Source organism: Helobdella robusta (assembly GCF_000326865.2).
Source record: "Helobdella robusta unplaced genomic scaffold HELROscaffold_9, whole genome shotgun sequence".
In the NCBI taxonomy this organism is placed as follows: Eukaryota; Metazoa; Annelida; class Clitellata; order Rhynchobdellida; family Glossiphoniidae; genus Helobdella; species Helobdella robusta.
Window position 1 is genome coordinate 3,516,952 of NW_008705512.1, and position 15,598 is coordinate 3,532,549.

The 15,598-nt window shown below is 31.8% G+C and overlaps 3 protein-coding genes across 3 annotated transcripts; 2 read left to right on the forward strand and 1 right to left on the reverse strand.

The window, feature by feature from the left end:
• Positions 1 to 3,645: 3,645 nt before the first annotated feature.
• HELRODRAFT_166263 (hypothetical protein) lies at positions 3,646 to 5,659 on the reverse strand (the record flags this gene model as incomplete). The annotated part of the gene is made up of 5 exons (XM_009033234.1): positions 3,646 to 4,362; positions 4,693 to 4,841; positions 5,018 to 5,081; positions 5,428 to 5,559; positions 5,627 to 5,659. 5 exons carry the CDS (start codon positions 5,657 to 5,659, stop codon positions 3,646 to 3,648), a joined length of 1,095 nt encoding a protein of 364 aa, XP_009031482.1.
• A 3,169-nt stretch (positions 5,660 to 8,828) lies between these two features.
• On the forward strand, positions 8,829 to 12,859 carry HELRODRAFT_189904 (hypothetical protein). The gene is made up of 6 exons (XM_009033235.1): positions 8,829 to 9,144; positions 9,602 to 9,689; positions 9,828 to 10,019; positions 10,177 to 10,363; positions 10,565 to 10,985; positions 12,663 to 12,859. The coding sequence occupies exons 1-5, from the start codon at positions 9,048 to 9,050 to the stop codon at positions 10,727 to 10,729; spliced, it is 729 nt and encodes a 242-aa protein (XP_009031483.1). The 5' UTR covers positions 8,829 to 9,047; the 3' UTR covers positions 10,730 to 10,985; positions 12,663 to 12,859.
• Positions 12,860 to 13,292: 433 nt separating this feature from the next.
• HELRODRAFT_166266 (hypothetical protein) lies at positions 13,293 to 14,787 on the forward strand (the record flags this gene model as incomplete). Its single annotated transcript, XM_009033236.1, has 3 exons — positions 13,293 to 13,770; positions 13,865 to 14,067; positions 14,593 to 14,787. 3 exons carry the CDS (start codon positions 13,293 to 13,295, stop codon positions 14,785 to 14,787), a joined length of 876 nt encoding a protein of 291 aa, XP_009031484.1.
• Between the last annotated feature and the right edge of the window lie 811 nt (positions 14,788 to 15,598).

Consider the following 15,598-nt stretch of genomic DNA (forward strand, 5'->3'; position numbering starts at 1 on the left):
AGTGAATGCATGTGTTGGTTGACGCATCATTTATAAGGGGTGCAGTTGGTGGCGTGCCGAGGACTGGAACGGGGGTGGGGCCACTAAAGTGAGTATGATGTAAAATTAAAAAAAATCATTATCACTTTATTTTAAAAGTTTTTTTTTAAAAATGTTTATGTCAGATTATTAAAAAAAATAATTAAAAACTCATCCAACACGAGTTTTCAATGCCAATCGAGCTCCACGATCAATCGACTATTTTTTTTCTCTTCAGATTTGTCACTTTAGTAGTTATGTAAATATGGATTACAAAAATTAATTGTAGTAAATAGAAGAGGGGGGGGGATAAACAACAGGCCGTGTTGCCGCGGTCCGCCTGCCACACCCGCTTTGCCACATCGCTGCATCAATATGTATTCAATGTGTTGCACGCCATCTCAACCATGTACCCACCAAGCATGCAATTAAATGCGATTACTTTGTGAAGATTGTCACGTTCTTATTGCTCTAAGGAAGAAATACTTTTGAATTTATAGGATTATATTTCTTAAATATTTAAAAAGAACTATTCGAAATTTGCAAACAGATTGGTTAATTAGTAATTAATTATTTAATTAATCTGTAAAAATGATTGACATAAACATCCTTTGTGATTAGATTCCGTAGAATTTTTACGGTTTTTTTTTACTTTCAACTCTACAACGTTTTCAAATTTTATAGTAGTTTTATGATGTTAAAAAGTTTGTTTAGCTATTTTGAAATATTTTTATCAATGAAAATTCTGTAACCGAGATACTCGTCAAATTGTGTTAGAGGATTATATTTGACGGATAGTTGGGTTTTAAATTTCCGTAGAATTTACTTACTACTTTTAGTATTTTATAACTTTTAATAGGTTCTTATTATTACCAAGTTTACACCACTACTACATTACTCTTACTAACATATAACATCCATCCGCTGCTTTTTTTACTAAATTATTACTTTCACTTCCTTACTTATCTCAGTATTTTGAGCTATTTCTTGGCCACCGGCAAAACTTTCATATTTAAATAGCCGATGAGTACTATTTTCCCGCCAGAATGAAATAAGTAGTATTTTATGTCAAATGCGTTTCGGATGTATGTTTGTTTTTGGTTTCTAATGTTTCTCACGTGAGGTTTCTACCTTTTTTTGTGTTTTATGCGTGTGTGAGTAATTATCTTATACTGCTGGAATTGTATTGAAACGCTTGAAATTTTTTAAGATCAAACTATTTTATATTGTGTAACAACAACTCAGTAACTTATGTAAAAATTGTACCATTTACAAACACTGCAAAATTATTATTTAGATTTATAAAAAAACATTCAAGGTTTTTCATTTTTTTAAAACGATCAATTTTTTTTTTGATTGAATAAAATACTTTGGCTACTTTCCCAAAACGAGAAATTATTTGCATGTTTAAAAAAGGTTAAAAATTTAACGATTCAAGTTTTATTAAACTAACCTAAAAAAAAGTTTAGCTATCCTTCATTTAGTTAGTTTAGTTATTTAGCTACGTCAAAACTATATGCTTTGAAATACTCAATTAATTAAAAACATAAATTTATTCAAAATGATAAATTTTTATTGTAACAGCTTGATATGCATAAAAAGAATGAAAGAAATTTATAAACAGTCATCAAACCTTAACACAGTCAATACTATAAATTACTAACCCCAAAGACAAATAAATTCATCAGAGTCACTCATCATCGAATACTAGGCTACCGCAATTTCTTAACAAATGACGAGGATAATTAAATATGAACAACTTGGCTGAGAAAACAACGATTAAATAGATGAAAAAGATTAAAAACTCAAGCAAGAAGAAGGGACTGAATAATAAACATGATTGTAAAAAAAAATAAATTAAAAAAAATGTCATTTTTAAAGGCACATTTACAAGTAGAAATGGATGAAAAATAGACGCAAATAATACAATCAATAGCTGACTAATTTCAATATAATAGAAAAACAATCATAAAAATAATTATCGACACACTCACTAATTAGGCGCTACAAAAATTGACTGGATGAAATAAATCATGATTAATTTTACCAGAAACAAAGAAAAATCCAACTATAAAAATAATTTTCTTAGCAGCCATGCCAAATAAACATAGACACAACCAACGCACGTTAATATATAATATACTGGCGGACAAATTAAGACAGATATATAGGGAATAAATAAATCGAAACAAAATCATCAATATATGCGTAGAAAAGCATGAAAATACATTGGAAATAAGTTAATTTTGACAGAGTACACGTGTGATAAAGTCAACAAACGTAGAATTAACTAAAAACAACGTATAGAAAAATAATTTTTAAACAAAACTTCTACGTAAATTATGTTTCATTTATCATAAATAGCCTAATTTTTCGTTGAACATTAAATCCGTCAACACTACTCTAAAGAAAAAGATCACGTTTGGTCCATTGCAAATTGATATTACAAAATCAATTAATTATTTAAATTATTAGTTATTTAAATTCACTCTTAAGTATTTTTCTGATTCAATATAAATAGGCATAAGATACAAATTCGTTTTATTAAATTAACGAAAATTAAAATGCAATAAAAAGTAAAATTTTAAAAAATATATATGATCGAACTGAACACACACGCGCGCACATAAACACACACACACACAAACAAACAAACACACACACACATAACAGTTTAAAAATAAATTCTGCTAGACATAAACACAACAAATCATACATAACAGGACGATGAATAAATAGTCAATGATACAAATAAGGGGAAGAAAAATTTTAAACTGAAAAAAATTAATACATATCAACAATTATATATATATATAATAGTAATAACATAATTTAATATTTACCAATACGTAATTTCTAACAAAAAAGACAACGAATCACTTGAATACGTAAATGAAACACATTAGTATAGAAATCTGGAGATAGATAGAATCAAGTAGAGAATAATAAAACAACACTCCCATTTTTTTTCCACACAACTACAGGGGCAGGGCACATCCCCAACACCTGTCAATCAAATGAGTCGTTCCTCTGGTGGTATCTTGATGATGTCGAAGAAGACGTTCCTGGAAGCAATTATTTCTTCGTCGTTGGGATTGTACTTTCCCTCTGTCGCTCGCCTTTTCAATATGCACCTTACCAGAAACACCAGACCTTATAAATATTGCAGATAATTAAAATCATATAATTAATGTAATTAAATTATATTATTATATATTATACCAACCTATCAATCAGTCATTCATTCAATCCGATCAGCCAACCAACCAACCAGCCAGTCAACCAACAAACCAATGATAAGGAGTATAAGAAAGAACCCGCCAACAAAAATGCCAATCAGCAAGGAGTTTCTCAATGAATAACCATCCTGCAATATATTCATTGTGTTGTCATTTTAAAATGTTATCACTATATAAAGGTTAAAGGTTTCTCTCTCTCTTTCTGCTTCAGCGGTTTCAACGACAAACACATACATCGTACATGAATACGCGTGAAAACCACGCATCGTACACATTGCATATGATAGGCGGGGATCTCTTTCCATTTGAACCCATTCATTGCAATAGCTAGTAAAATTGTTGAATTATGAAACATAACTGAGGTAGTAATACAAGAATAAAAAAAAATTCATACTGAGTTCTTGGGCTGTGTTGGATCTTTCAAACTCAAGTCTGTGCCATTGTTGATGATGCTGTTGTTGTGAATAATGTCAGCGTTATTGTTGATGCTATGGATGTTGATACTGTTGTTAGTGCTGCTGTTGTTGTTGTTGTTACTGACTCCATTTAATGTAGCTGCATTTCCAAATGAATCATACACCAGAAGAATGTTTGAAGGAACTTCTGTAGTAACGCTCGTCATGACAAATGCGCTATTGTTATTAAGACGTGTGGATGTTGTAGCCTGCATGTTTGTCGCCTGTTTTTCAGCTGTAGTTGTAGCAGTAGTAGTGGTCGCTACAGTAGTAGTAGTGCTAGTGGTAGTAGTAGTAGTAGTAGTAGGTGTTTCTGGTTGTATTACTGCTGTTGTTAAAATATCTAAGGGCGCTGTGGTTAATTGTGAAGTTGATGCAGCTGCCACTGTTGACGTTACTGCTGCTCCCAATCCAAGTGTGGATGTCAACAATTTTGTTGTTGTGGACGATTCTGCTGCTGTTATTGTTGTTAACGCTGCCACGATTAACGTGGTGGTTGTTGCTGGTGTTTCAACATGCAATGTTGTTGTTTCATTGGTTGTTGCATTTGCAGATGGCAACAAATGGACAGGTAAAATAACAGCGGCATCTTCCAGCTTTGATATCACTAAGCTACCATTTGATCCTACTGTTACTGCCACAGCCTGTTCCTTTCCATCTGAAAATAAATGAACGCGATCAAAATTGAACCGCCGGTCAATTGTTCAAATTTGGTATTATCAAATCCATAAATTATGAAGATATTATGATAAAATTATTAATTATTAAAAAATAAAAAATTGACATAATTATTCTTGCAATTTCATTCTTTAACATGAAATTAAATTATTTCTTTTTCCACATCAATACATACCTCCACTGCTAAGAGAACAATTGGAAAGTGTAGTGGAGCGATCGGTAGATGAGTCAAGGAAATGCAACACAAATACACCAGACCTCCATGTTCCTTCAGTACCGTCAAAAAATATGTTACTACTTACTGTTATCTGCCACCTGGAAAGATCTCGTTGCTGTTGCGGTTGCTGTAGCGGTTGCTGTTGCGACAGCTGCTGTTGTTGTTGCTCTTGTGGTTGTAATAAACCGGTTGTAGCAGCATCACAAACGACAGATAGATGACGGCCACCCGAACCTGTTAATTATGATTAGTCGTTTGATGAAAGATAAAATAACATATTGGGTGAAAATTTAATCTTCATCATCAATTTAATTCTTTTCAGGGGGGGGGAAGAGGTGAAAGAAAAATGGTTTGCACAGCCACCTAAATCAAAATAATACATTTAAAATAGTCCAAAACAATGCACCAACCACTGGCACTACTACTGTTGCTGTTGTTTAAATTAAGAAGATCCCCTGAGAAGCAAGGATATATCTGGTGAGTATAATACAAAATCAACGAATCATTGTGATTTTTTTTTAAGTATTAGAAACTATTACAATGCGAAAATATGAAGAATAATAAAATAACCAGAAAAAAACAGTATGAAAAATTTTAAAAGTTACAAAATGGTAAAATAAAAAGAAAAATTTAAAAAAAAAGCACACCCATCCCTACAAAACAGGTCTGTAAAGTACCAACACTGGCTTCTATACACAACACATACAATCATACAAAACAACAACAATAATAATAATAGCAATACTAACAACAATAATAATAATAATACTGATAATATTACAAGATACACATTATGATGATGAAATAGTAACAAACTTACAATGCTATTTACAGTAGTGCTGGGAGGGGTGATCACAGTATAATTGTTATTATTATTATTATTATTGTTGTTGTTATTGTTGTTGTTTTCATTTACAACACTGTTGATGGTAGCACTGCAAATGTACTCAGACTGAAATTGAAAAAAAAAGAAGTTTCAGATGAATAAATTATTATCAACATATCAATGACGTCATCACCACCAGCACCACCACCATCATCCTCATCATCATCGTCGTCATCATCCACACCACTACCACCATCATCATCATCATCATCATAATCACCAATATCATCATCATCATCATCATAATTATTAATATTATTGTCCTCATCATCACCAACTGAACCATTAAATTATTGCAGTACATTGTATATATTCTATTATATATAGTCAATGATCAGTCATATTAACTGAACTATGTAAGGCTATAAGAAGCTATTAAAATATTTCTCATAAACCAATTATGAGGAAACAAATTTTTTATGAATCTCTTAGAAAAAAATTTATCTAACATTCATGTACACACACACACACACACACACACACACACACACACACACACATACACACACACACACATACACACACACACACACACAAACACACACACAAACACACACAAACACACACACACACACATATATATTATTCAGTCTGCAGTATGCACACCACACATCACATATTATTCAAGAATATATCTGTGTGCAATATGCATGCATGCATGCAGTATATGTATGCATGCATGTATATACTATGTACATGCATGCATGCATGTTTGTTTGTATGATGCGTGTATATTACTGACAAAATCCTTGAAGCTAAAAAAATATTTATTCATATGTTGCATTCGCAGGCATGAAATAATACATTTAAACCATATCTTTCAATTAATATCTATATTATGTTGTTTTGAAATTTTTTTTCTTGTTCCATTTTACTATGTAACACAAAACAATGAATAATCAGTGAAACTGTGAACCCCATTTGGATAGCAACTCCAATTATTATTGCCAACTGACTAAACTAAGTTCTGAACTGCAGATGATGACTCTATAAGTGCCATCATCATCATCATCATCATCATCATATTATTATTATAATTAACTATACATATTGAGTTCTGAAAAAATTACTAATTGTCTTTCCAACAAAATAATTACTTATATATATATATATATATATATATATATATATATATATATATATAAAGTGAGAGAGAGAGAGAGAGAGAGAGAGAGAAAGAGAGAGAGAAGAGAGATCTAAGCACAATTGCTATTTAAGCCAATGTACCATACCAATGTAAAAGAATTAATCATAAATAACAATATATCAATTATATAAATAGTTTAATTTGATCCTATAATTAACCCAATTCATATTAATTAACTAATTAATTAATTAATTAGTGCTAAAAGATAATAAGAAGTTCAACAGCCATAATCAATTATCCAATTTGTTAGTGAATCAGTGGAAATATTTTTTTTTAATTTAAAAAGTTCAAAAATTTTGTCTTTTTCACCCAAGTGTCATCTAATGAAGAACATAACATACTGATGCTATTAGAATAAGAAGAATGAATTAGATTGTTATTCAACTGTCAGTTCTTCAAATTTCTGAATTATTTTTAATCTAATCATGATAAGATCCTTTTTGTAATAAATAAATAAATAAAAGCAAGTATCTTAACTCAAAAAAACAATAAATATGAAGAAAAATTAAAATATATAACTATCATGTCACAGATCCATAGAAATATAACTAAAAATTATGAATAAATAGGATGATAACCACTTTTGATGACATATTAATATAAATAAAAAAACTTTTAATAAAAGTTAATCAATCTTACTTTCTTAAATTCATGTAGAAAATTATTTAAAAAACCAGAATAAATGAAATTCTAATAAGTCAGTGAGTAAGTGAGAGAGTAAGTAACTAAAGTAAGTAAGTTAATAAGTAACTAAAAATATACATCCGTCTAATTCTAATAGCCACTAGATTTAGTATGGATATATTATAGAGGATGAGTTAGTTCATTGCATAAACTGTTGTTAGTTAGTTATATAAATGTAAATCGTATTATAAGTTGGTCAAATTAAATTAAATAGTTAGTTTTTTAATTTTAAATAGTTACCTAGTGAATGAAATTGCATCTTATTTAAAAGATTTCGCTTTTTAAAAATATATTTTTTAAACTAATTACTAAATAAGTAAATCATTCCATAATCAAATGATAAAAATCATAAAATTAAAATAAAATGAGATACATAAGTGATAAGTGTGATACTATGTGTGTGATGATAAATAATGAAAAAAGCCAAAAAACCTTATTATCTTGAGATTTGCAATCAAAACAATAATCGGTTGACCCCAGAACGAATCTTGTTCCTAAACAATTTAGGTAAGCAAGTACTAAAAAAATTAGGGATCTAGCGACACCATGTCCGGAAGAACAAAAGTTTTTTTTAAATTTAATAAACATAATCGCCACGACATTTAAATAAACTATTGAATTTAGAAATCCTATTTAATTAACCGGTTCTTTTTATTTTAACGATTTAGATTGAAATTTCTTATCAACCTGGCCAAACAAAGCTTAGCATAGTGTTTAACATTCGATAGAATTTGTTTTCTAATCGCATATCTTATTGAAGCGCTTCATTCATTACATTAAAAGACTCAAAGCAATTTACCGAAATAGGTTATTTTTATTAAACTAGTCAATTAAATATAATTCTGAAAATGCTTACAAAAACTCACATACACTTACACTCACCCCAACGTCAGGAAATGATATAAAAATTCCAAGGCATAATACAATTTCAATGAAAAATCATGAAATTATCGACTGGTTTTTGTTGAAAATGTCGCAATCTATTAAAAACCTCATTAAAATAATCTTTTTTATGCAGCTCAACAGCGTTTCAGCAAGATGCGGCTATTTTAACGCCATTGGATCATAAGAAACTGATGAGATTGCTGTGACATAAATAACATTCAGAACCATGGACATAATCCATGTTCAAAACATCACAACACCAAACTTGAGAAATTTAATAATCAGAATAAAATGTCATTGGAAAAATTACGGTCTCCAGCATCATGCAAACATCTTTTAGCAAAGTTATCCGTTTGTCATTCCACTCCATCTGTTATGTGGCACACTACCAGTGGCTGATCTAGGGGGAGGGGGGGCAGAAGGACACTGCCTTTCCCCTTTGTAAGCAGTTTTTTAATAAGTTAGAAAAAGAACCGTTTTATGTGTTGAAATCGATCAAAATTTGAACATGACAAGCAACCAAAAGGTCGCCAGCCACACGACTTCCTGAATTCCTATTATCTATATTGATACAAAACACGGGTCGTGGAACTGCAAGACAGTGTAATGTTAAGTAAACTTGGCTTCACGTGAAACGTTCAATGGAGTTGTATGTAAAGCAGGGAGTGGTGTCGTCGAACTCCGCAAGAAAATTTTCAAAATAATTTATATTTTCACCTAACATTCAACGTTTCAGGCGTGATATTATTTTGATAAATTTGAAATTTCAACAATTAGTTTAAAAAATTGATTTAAAATATAATAAAGTAATATAATTGAGTTTTAACTTTAATCTTGAATGATGTCAAACAATTTTGGAGAAGACGACTACTTGACGACCACAGGAGCTCCTCTGCCAGATCGAGCAAACAAATTCGATGTCGGCGGGATTGTAGTTAAGTTTAAGATTTTAATTATTTCAAACAATTTGTATCTATCTTGAACAATTTATTTCAACAAACAAAGCTTTTGTTACTAAATTCATTGCGCTGTAACTTTAAAGCTTATTATTATTGATATTTTCTTTTAACAAGCTGCCTGTCAGTCAGCTATATATATGTAGTTATTTACAAGACCACATCTTCATGTCTGACAATTTATAAAAAGTAAAAACACAGCAGACGACTGCTGCCGCAATTTAAATTCAATAAAATTAAACAAAATACTTTGTTATCAATTGTTAAGTTGAAAAAAATCACTTTTCCTAATAACATTTTCGTCGTTTCGTCATTCCTTGTTAATTGTTGTCACACTCTACTCGTTGTACGATGTACGACTTAGTGATTAAAAACTTGAACCAAAAAACATTTATAGCGATTTGATGTTAGTGGTTGGTTTCATTTGCACCAACAGGCCTCCCGCTGATCATCTTCGCTGCTACCATAACGTTTCTGACAATGCTTCTCTTCATTTGCTGGTGCGTGCGAAGGCGTTACATTCAGTAAGTAAGAATTTATTTATTAATTTTTGCTTCGAGTCCCTAATTTCTTCAACGTGGTGTGTTAAAAATAATTTTTTAGCGTGAACTGTCCAACACATTCGAGTTAACACGATGAAATTGAAATAACCACCACTGTTGATTCAGGAGGTGGTGGGGGAACAGACCGGCCTACATGATGAATCATTACAGGTGGGTAGCAAGGAGCGAGGATCCTCAATGGCACAGTACAGACCCCGATGAAGTTCGATTCAGTGATAATCCTCACTATGCGTCCCGACAGCAATCAGTTGAACAGTTTCAGCCCCCACATAGACTTTCGCAGGAATCAAGGTTCATATGATTTTTTAGATAATATAAATTACGTTTATTCAATCACCTTAATTTGATATGCGTTTTAATATTATATAAATGATGTAAAGTTTTTAGTGTGTTAGTTAAAACATTATAAGCAAATTGTAATGAAATATTTCATTAATCATTATTATAGAGGGAGTTCACTTCAATCAAAGAACGTTCCATTAGTGAATGTGAACGAGGGTCAGAGTCAGAGAGCCAGGAGTGAAGGCGAAATCGCTCCCCCGCCAAGAAGAAGCCCACGCCATAACCAGGGCGACGATGACGTGGTCCAATCACTGCCACAGTTGGATCAACTGTCCGCTCAACCATGGGACTCAAGGTAGGCACATGCACACTAAGTTGTTTTATTACATATAAATTTAATCTACGAGTTCTATCAAAGTTTTTTTTTGTAATTTATAATCATGTTGCTCAACTACATTTGACTGAAATAAAGCTTTTAACAACGTTTGAAATATAAAATCACATCGTTCATTTGGTAAAATTTTAATTTTAATCAAACTATTAATTCGACTGAAGATTGGGGGCGGAAGCGAGACGTAGACACCTTCAGAGAGAGGCTGATGAGAGAAGCCCGAGAGGTGAGAAGGATGAACATATTGGAAAGAAACCAACTCCTTCGAAAAGAAAGTAGCCTTCAACTATTCCAGCAACTCTCCGCCAATTACTACCTCCGATTTTAAACAATTTTATTTTATCAAACTTTATTAAGCATTTTTTTGCATTATCGTAAAACTTTTAAAAGTTTATTTTAATTACTCGCAAATTTACATAATACAAAATTAATTTGCATTTGATATTTCTGTTTATTTATAAAAATTTATTTAAAATTACTATTAATACAATGAATAGGTTAATAGTTTAATTAACTATAATGGTTTTAAATTCATTTATTCACACAAGTTATTTTATAGTTTTATGGTATTACTTTTATTTTAACCCTCAATGGGTCCTTGCTAAAAGGTTACGTTCCCGGACCTTGGGGTGCAATTTGCACCCCAGTCAATTTTTGTAAGTAAAACAATTGTAACAAGCTCAATTTTTTCTAATAAAGATAAAATACGTTTTATAACTAAATATGCATATTATATTCTCTCAAACAATCAACTAAAAAAAATGTTAGTAGGGAGAGACTTCCACAAATTTCATATAAGTAAAATTTTAACTATATTGTCATTTTAAATTGTTAAAAATCAAATGCAAATGATGTTCTTTTTTTCAAATTTAAGTAATAAACAATTTACAAGATTGTTATGAACAACTTTCACAAAGTATTTTTGAAATGTTTATAGAATGTGCAGGACAAGCGGGCCTGGAACACACCTCGCAGAACATACGAGTTTTTCTGTCACACACGCGCGGGCACAGATGACAACGTCTTGTGTCCTCTTTTCTTTAGTTGGTATCTTGATTCTTCTTTCTCCAAGGTCCAACTCTAGAAGTTGGATTGCATTCATGATTGACTTTCTGAGCCGAACGGAATTGTCCAAATGTTTCCTAATTAGTGGCTCAACAAGAGACTCTCCTAGACTTATGATAAATTGGCGACGACGTATAGCTTTAGAAGATTTATTCCAGTCAGGGTTGTTGCACATCTAAATCACAAAACTAGCAACGGCAGCTAAGTCAAGCATATTAAAAAATAAAACGTTCCAGTCAAACTCTTTCCAGCGCTTTTGTTTATCTGGATAAATAGAGTTCCATTTTGCATTGCATCGTTCTGCTTCTCTGTTTGTTTTTCTAATGACTACAGACTGAATCTCTTGAGATAAAAACAATTGAAACACTTCTTTTATTGAATTTTTACGTCTATCGAAAGTGTCGCCGGGTTGTTGCCGATTATGTCCTGAACTTGCCGTCGGTGTTCGGTAATCCAATGTCTGCTTGTTCTATCCACAAATGTACTAAAACTAACAACAGACTGACCTACAGCTGTTGGTTGTGCTGAATCGGATCTACCGTGTGTGTCCCCTCCACGACATAATCTGCCTCTACCTCCTCTTTCTCCACTTGCAGTACCTTTACCTCTTTTAGTCACTGTTGTAGAAGGTTGATTTACCGGCTCTTCATCAGATGTAATGGCATCTTCCTAATCATCAGATTCCTCAGACATATGATCTTCAGTATTGGAATCAGCATCTGATCCTGGCAAATAATCTTCATCTTCACTACAGGCATCATCTTCGGTAACATTGCCTTCATCACTTTCTGTATCTTCCTGCATAATCAGTCTAAGAGCTTCAGCTGTTGAATAACTAGCCATGTCACCTAGTGTTAGATGAAATGCAAATAAAACAAAATGACTGACATTCAAAAAAAGGTGCAACTGATAGCCAAATGTTATTAAAATATTATTTCATGAAAATTAACAAAATTTCTTAGCAATAATAATTGTTTTTGTTATTATATTGAAATATTAAGTAAGGTTTGTTAGGGGTGAAAAATGCACCCCCAATAAAAATATTTCGGTAAAAATCAGCGCAAATTTTTTTTTCATAATTTAAGGCATGAGATGATAGAAAAATGGTATCTTAACAATGTCCTAGAGCATGATTGCTGTAGTTTAATTAATAAAAATGTAGTAACCATGGAAATTACCTTGGTGTGCAGATTGAAGGCAGTTTCAATGAAATTTTCAAATGTTTTAATTATTACATTTGTATTTTTTCTCTTGTTAGCATTTATCCGTTGAAACATCAATAAATCACAAAGATACCATTCCTCTAAATTGTTTTCATTACGAACCAATTTTAAATGATTCTTAGCTATCTTAAAGTTATACGTTTTCGCTTTTGGCTTTTTGATTCAACAAAACTCTTGTGTGCTTCCGAACTTCATAATAATTTATAAACTTATTACAAAGCATTCTGAGTGTAAATAAATTAGAAGGGGCTCTCTCCTATATAATAGAATTGTAAAGATTTGAAATTATACCCAAGCAACCATGGATATCATGCAAGCGACCGCATGGTTGATTTGATTTGGTTGGCTATTCCATTTAAGCAACCCTTCAATTTTAAGTTAAATAAAAGATGGCAACGATAACTTGGAAAAACTTCTATGTAATTTACAACAGTACGTAGTAAATTTCTTTGGTAATAATGGTTGTATAACGAAAGATTTCCATTATAGATAGATGTTACGACGATGTTCAGCCGACACGACTTTTCAGGTTTGCCTTGCGGTTGGGCTTGTCTAATTGTGCTGTGTGTTATTCCGGTTATTCCGGTAATAAAAATTTTCAAGATGGAACACGTAACGTTGGCCGATTTCAGAGATTTCACCAGTCATATTTCACGCAACAAACTAAGTGGTTGCATCAACCAGGAAATACAAAATAATTGGATATTAGTTAACAGGACAACCGTATATGACGCTACGATTCGATTAACGCCGAATCTTCAGCTCTATGATTTTGCTCGGGAATTTGATTTTTTATGTGAAGAGAATTATGGGACTGACGTTATACGAATATACCACGACTACGTGAGTCCGAATATTTTATCCAGTTTAGGAGATTTTAGTTTGGAAGCTGAAAAACTTATCAATGTAAATACCGTTCATCCTTTGTTTGTCAGTCCTAATTCTCTATGTAAAAATTCTGAAGAAGAAATAATTATAGCAGATACTGTAATTAATGCAATCAAAATTTTTGATTTTTTTGGAAACCTTATAAAGATAGTTGATGGATACCGCTATAAAAAGAAACTGAGGGCTCCTGACTGTATGTACTTGTGCCCGCAGACAAAACGTCTGATCGTTGTCGAAAGACCTTCTCACAGATCTGAGCAAAGTGATTTCATACTTCCCCTACGAAGCAACTCATCCGCAAGATGTATGCATGGATTACAACAGCCAAATTATTTTCCTGGATTTGAGACCTAAAATAGTTTACATATACAATCAAATTGGAGTGTTATTAAATGCGTTCTACTGCCCAGATGTTCTCTACCCATGCAATATTGCCGTCAATAAGTACCAGGAAATCTTCATCTGTGATAATAGGAAACATTGTGTAGAGGTAGGACTCGTTTTTAGCCTTACTAAAAAACTTTATTGTAACTACAAAATTATTTTTAGAACTGGTTGTAAAATTCATTGCATTTCATCTTACATTTCCGGTGTTCAATTACTAAGGATACAAACTACGAACAATAGGCGGACAAGGGATAACAAATTTTCCAATCTTTGTAAAAATAGGAAAAAACGACGAAGTGATTGTTGGTAATAATTTTATGACAATAACAATCTTCAATCGAATGGGTGACGAATTACTGGTTGTATTGCAATCAAGGAGGGGAGTTGAGAAGTGTCTCGATGTTACTGTGACATTCAGTGGATTGGCAGTAGTCACTACTAGTGATCATGATTTGGTTTTCATGAAATTTCCGTTAAAGTAGATAATGAAGATTCATTTAATGATATAATTGTTCAAAGTGAACAATTCGAAAGCAGCAAAAAAATGATATTTAAAAAACAGTGATTCTAAGTTTTCAACTGAAAGTGAGAGCATGGAAATTGTGAGTTTTTCTCTTGGTTTGTCGAGACGCAAATTGGTCAATTGGAAAAGAGTGGGGAAATTATATTTGAGCAGATTGAACAGGATGTTAAAGAGCCAGCCAGTTGCCCATCGCACATTCGCAATATAAGGGACAACGACGGCAGTCTTAAAACAGGGAAAAGAATATTTGGAGCAACTTTATTTCAGTGCGTTTGCAACATTTGGGGACCTGACATGTAAAATCAATTTTTGAAATATTTGGATCAACGGTTTTTTTATGTTAACTAATTTTCTTCGGAATATCTGCTTGCTGTTCATTAATAGATTTTGAACCTGTGAACATTTAACATTTATTTCTTTTGTAATAAAAGTTTTTAACTGCAATCAGACTCTTCTCAATCCGAAACAAAATCAAAAAATACACGAATAATTAATAAATGTTTTAAGTTAATAATGCGAGATGGTGGTTTTGCAGATTAAAGGGAAATAATGAAAATAATTTTTGAAAATTATTTCAATGCAAAGTATAAATCTGGAAAAAAATTATTATTTAAATGTTTGCTAATTGAAATCAATAAAAATGAGTTCTTAAATTAATTACTCTAGCCATATTGGAGCTCTGACATTCTAGCTTCACATTCTTTGCCAATCTTACGCAGTGTGTGGGAAAGTGTATGTGGATTCATTGCGCGTATTCACATGCACTTACCCTGTTGTTGATACCTATTTATATCTGACAATTAGTCAAAAAAGTATTAACATCATATAATCTGTGTGTGTGTGTGTGTGTGCTAAGTTAAAATAAATGAGAGAGAAAGTAAAATCATTTTTTTAAATAGTGTTTAAAAATTGGACGAATATTTCAATTTTTTATACATAAGCCAATATGAGACAAATAAACCCAAGTTGTGTGTATTTGTAATTATGATTTTTGCACTTGTATTGCGCTCAATGGTGCTCGATAACAGGTCAGTATTAATAACGCAACAACACAAACAACAAATTCAGCTGTAAATAAACATTGTGTATTCAACTGTGTTAACAAATGTCT

Bases quoted from the DNA above. Each gene is read 5' to 3' on its own strand.
- HELRODRAFT_189904 (XM_009033235.1), top strand. From the start codon at position 9,048: ATGATGTCAAACAATTTTGGAGAAGACGACTACTTGACGACCACAGGA. The intron at 10,020-10,176 runs GTTCATATGATT...TCATTATTATAG, and splicing joins AGACTTTCGCAGGAATCAAG to AGGGAGTTCACTTCAATCAA. The intron at 10,364-10,564 runs AGGTAGGCACAT...AATTCGACTGAA, and splicing joins CCGCTCAACCATGGGACTCA to GATTGGGGGCGGAAGCGAGA.